This window comes from Diachasma alloeum, unplaced genomic scaffold (assembly GCF_001412515.2).
Source record: "Diachasma alloeum isolate Michigan unplaced genomic scaffold, Dall2.0 Dall_scaffold_00243, whole genome shotgun sequence".
In the NCBI taxonomy this organism is placed as follows: Eukaryota; Metazoa; Arthropoda; class Insecta; order Hymenoptera; family Braconidae; genus Diachasma; species Diachasma alloeum.
The window spans coordinates 298438-301044 of record NW_021680394.1 but is presented as its reverse complement, the minus strand read 5'-3'; the positions used below and the strand labels follow the sequence as shown (position 1 = coordinate 301044).

At 39.6% G+C, this 2607-nt stretch overlaps 1 protein-coding gene across 1 annotated transcript; it reads left to right on the top strand.

The window, feature by feature from the left end:
* Nucleotides 1-205: 205 nt before the first annotated feature.
* LOC107037462 lies at nucleotides 206-1657 on the top strand. The gene has a single exon (XM_015256027.1). The coding sequence runs from the start codon at nucleotides 206-208 to the stop codon at nucleotides 1655-1657; it is 1452 nt and encodes a 483-aa protein (XP_015111513.1).
* Nucleotides 1658-2607: the final 950 nt, after the last annotated feature.

Genomic DNA, 2607 nt, shown 5'->3' with positions numbered 1-2607 from the left:
TGAGGAAATGGAGGAACATGCAAAGACTTTCACCGCCGACAAATCGCCCGATGAGTTGGAAGAAAATGAGTATTACGCACCGAGATTTTTCAGTTACATGTTCGATTGGATAATACCCTATGTAGGTTTGTGGTGAGCATTTTTCATCCAACAATTTGGAATCGTCAGGGACAGTGATGCAGCAATAGAAAGTCATTTTAAAAGGATGAAGAGTTACGTGATGGAGAAGAAGAAGAAGTTGCCACAGGGGACTTTCATAAGATTGTTGGAAAAGAAAACAAAACAGTGGTTAGCATACAGGTTACACCCTCAACTCACAGAACGACAGAAGAGGGGTCGAGTACTGAAAGCAAAGACGCGAGCACAAAATACCAGCAAAAAACCTCAGCAATATCAGCAAAAACCCTCGCAAAAGCGCAGGGAATCGTCAACAAATCCCGATTTAGCAACCGAAAAATGGAGCGACGGTACGTACGGCAAAAGAAAGAGACGCGAAGGACTACGTTACTTTCCAGCGGAGAAAGCAGTTGGTACTCCAGAAGGCCACAGTAGCAACGATGTTGACGACGCCAGTGATAAGCGGGAGCAAGACAAAAGCGAGGATTCAAACAGTAACTTCCAGCAGAACGGAGTGAATGTTACAAATGAAAATGATGAGTCTGATTATGATGACCTCTTTGCAGATTGTCCTTCGACAGGATTAGAAGATTTAGATGATGAATCTTTTGATGAGACCGTATACTATAATCGCGATGGTAGCCCTGGAAACAAGAAGACGTATAATAAATTCAGTGGTGATATTAAAGATCGTTTCTTCGACCAAGATATGCGTTATCCGGTCGATTTTCCTTTCTTATCGAGAAACATTGCAGGTCTGTGGTTGAATGAACAAACATTCAAACGACTCATGCCAACGAAGGCGTTGGATGGTGAAATTATAAATGCTTTTTTGAGCACTCTAACCGACGTAGCTGCAGGAAATGATTTGAAACTTTTACCGTTCGATTCCTATTTTTGTGAGAAAATGGTAGACACTCATCCAACTATTGGATTTTTCAGGTGGATACAGACGGTACAACCTACAAATTACGATGTATGGTTAATACCATACAATGCAGGTGGGAATCATTGGACGTTATTAGCAGCTATACTTCCAGCGAAGCTCATGATTTATTTCGATTCTTTACATGGCGAACCCCCGAAAAATTTCATTGAAAACATAACAGGATTTATCATAAGAGTTGGAACAAAAAGTCGTCAGAAAACGAGAGGACAGTCCCAGAAAGAATGGGAACTGTTCATACCACGAGATATCCCACAACAAAAGTCAATTCCGGGCATGAGTGCCAACAACTGCGGTGTACATGTCTGTATGTACGCTTATATGATTGCAAGCGGATCCAGTGAGCTGTTTGAGGAAGCCGACATGAATGCTGCACGCATTGGTATCGCAAACTACTTATTTGAGTTCCCATTTACTGAAAGCACTGAGAGGAGGCTGACCAATTTTGACGCCTTACTGGAGAGCGACGACATTCTGAAGGAGATGAAAAGGGATCCTAGTATGCGATGCGTACACAAGAATACAGCACCGTATGGCTCAACGAGCCAGTTTCTTGAATTGATAAGAGTTCGAATCGATGGCAATGCTGTTTGAAATTTAAAGCTTAATAGGATAAACGATTATGAATGGGAAATGTATGTGTATTGAGAAGAAAAGTATAGATGTACGAAATGTATGGGAGAAATAGAAAAATGTTTCATAATGTAAGAAATTTTCGATTATTGAAGACATGGATATTCACGAACATTATGAATAGAACACTGGATCATTGGTTTATTCAGGAGTCCGTCATTAACACTATACAATCAAACCTTCAATGTGTACTGTTTTCTGTACGACACCCTTCAGACTTTTTAGTAGAACGATAGAAGTCCCAATGATCTGTTAATTAAAGGCTCAATGGAAATTTTTGTGAAACGAATGTAATACACCTCAGAACACGTCTGTAGGAGTGATAATTAGGGAATAGTATCTACATTCTGTAAAGAATTCATTCTACAGATCGTACATTTAAATGCAATAAACATCGAGAAGAGGTTACAAGAGCCACACCATGAGTGAATAATTCAATTAATTTTTTCCAGGGGACCTTCATTTCTCTGACAAACCATTCGACCTTGATGAAATAGAGGTATGGCAATTGTCATATTCTAAGCGATAGGAAGATAAAAATTAGAAACCGCCCAATGTCCATTTCATTAATTCTGAATCGTCAAACACCTTGCGGACCCCATGCAACCCGTTTGAACATAGAAAACAATAAGAAATGTCAAAATCCCCACTCTGAAAAAGGACAAAAAAATTATTAAAAACGACCCCATATCTAGTTAATTAATCCTAAATTGTTTGGGGAGAGGCCCTGAATGTCCAAAAAAATTATCACCCCTCAAACAACTTGGGCAGCCCATTCAACCCCTTGGATCGTGGAAAATTAGGAAAAAAATTCAATTCCCCAGTCTAAAAAAATACTCAAAAATTATTTGAAACCACCCCATGTCTAATGAATTGCATTGAAATCGTTGGGGGGGATATCCTGAATGTCC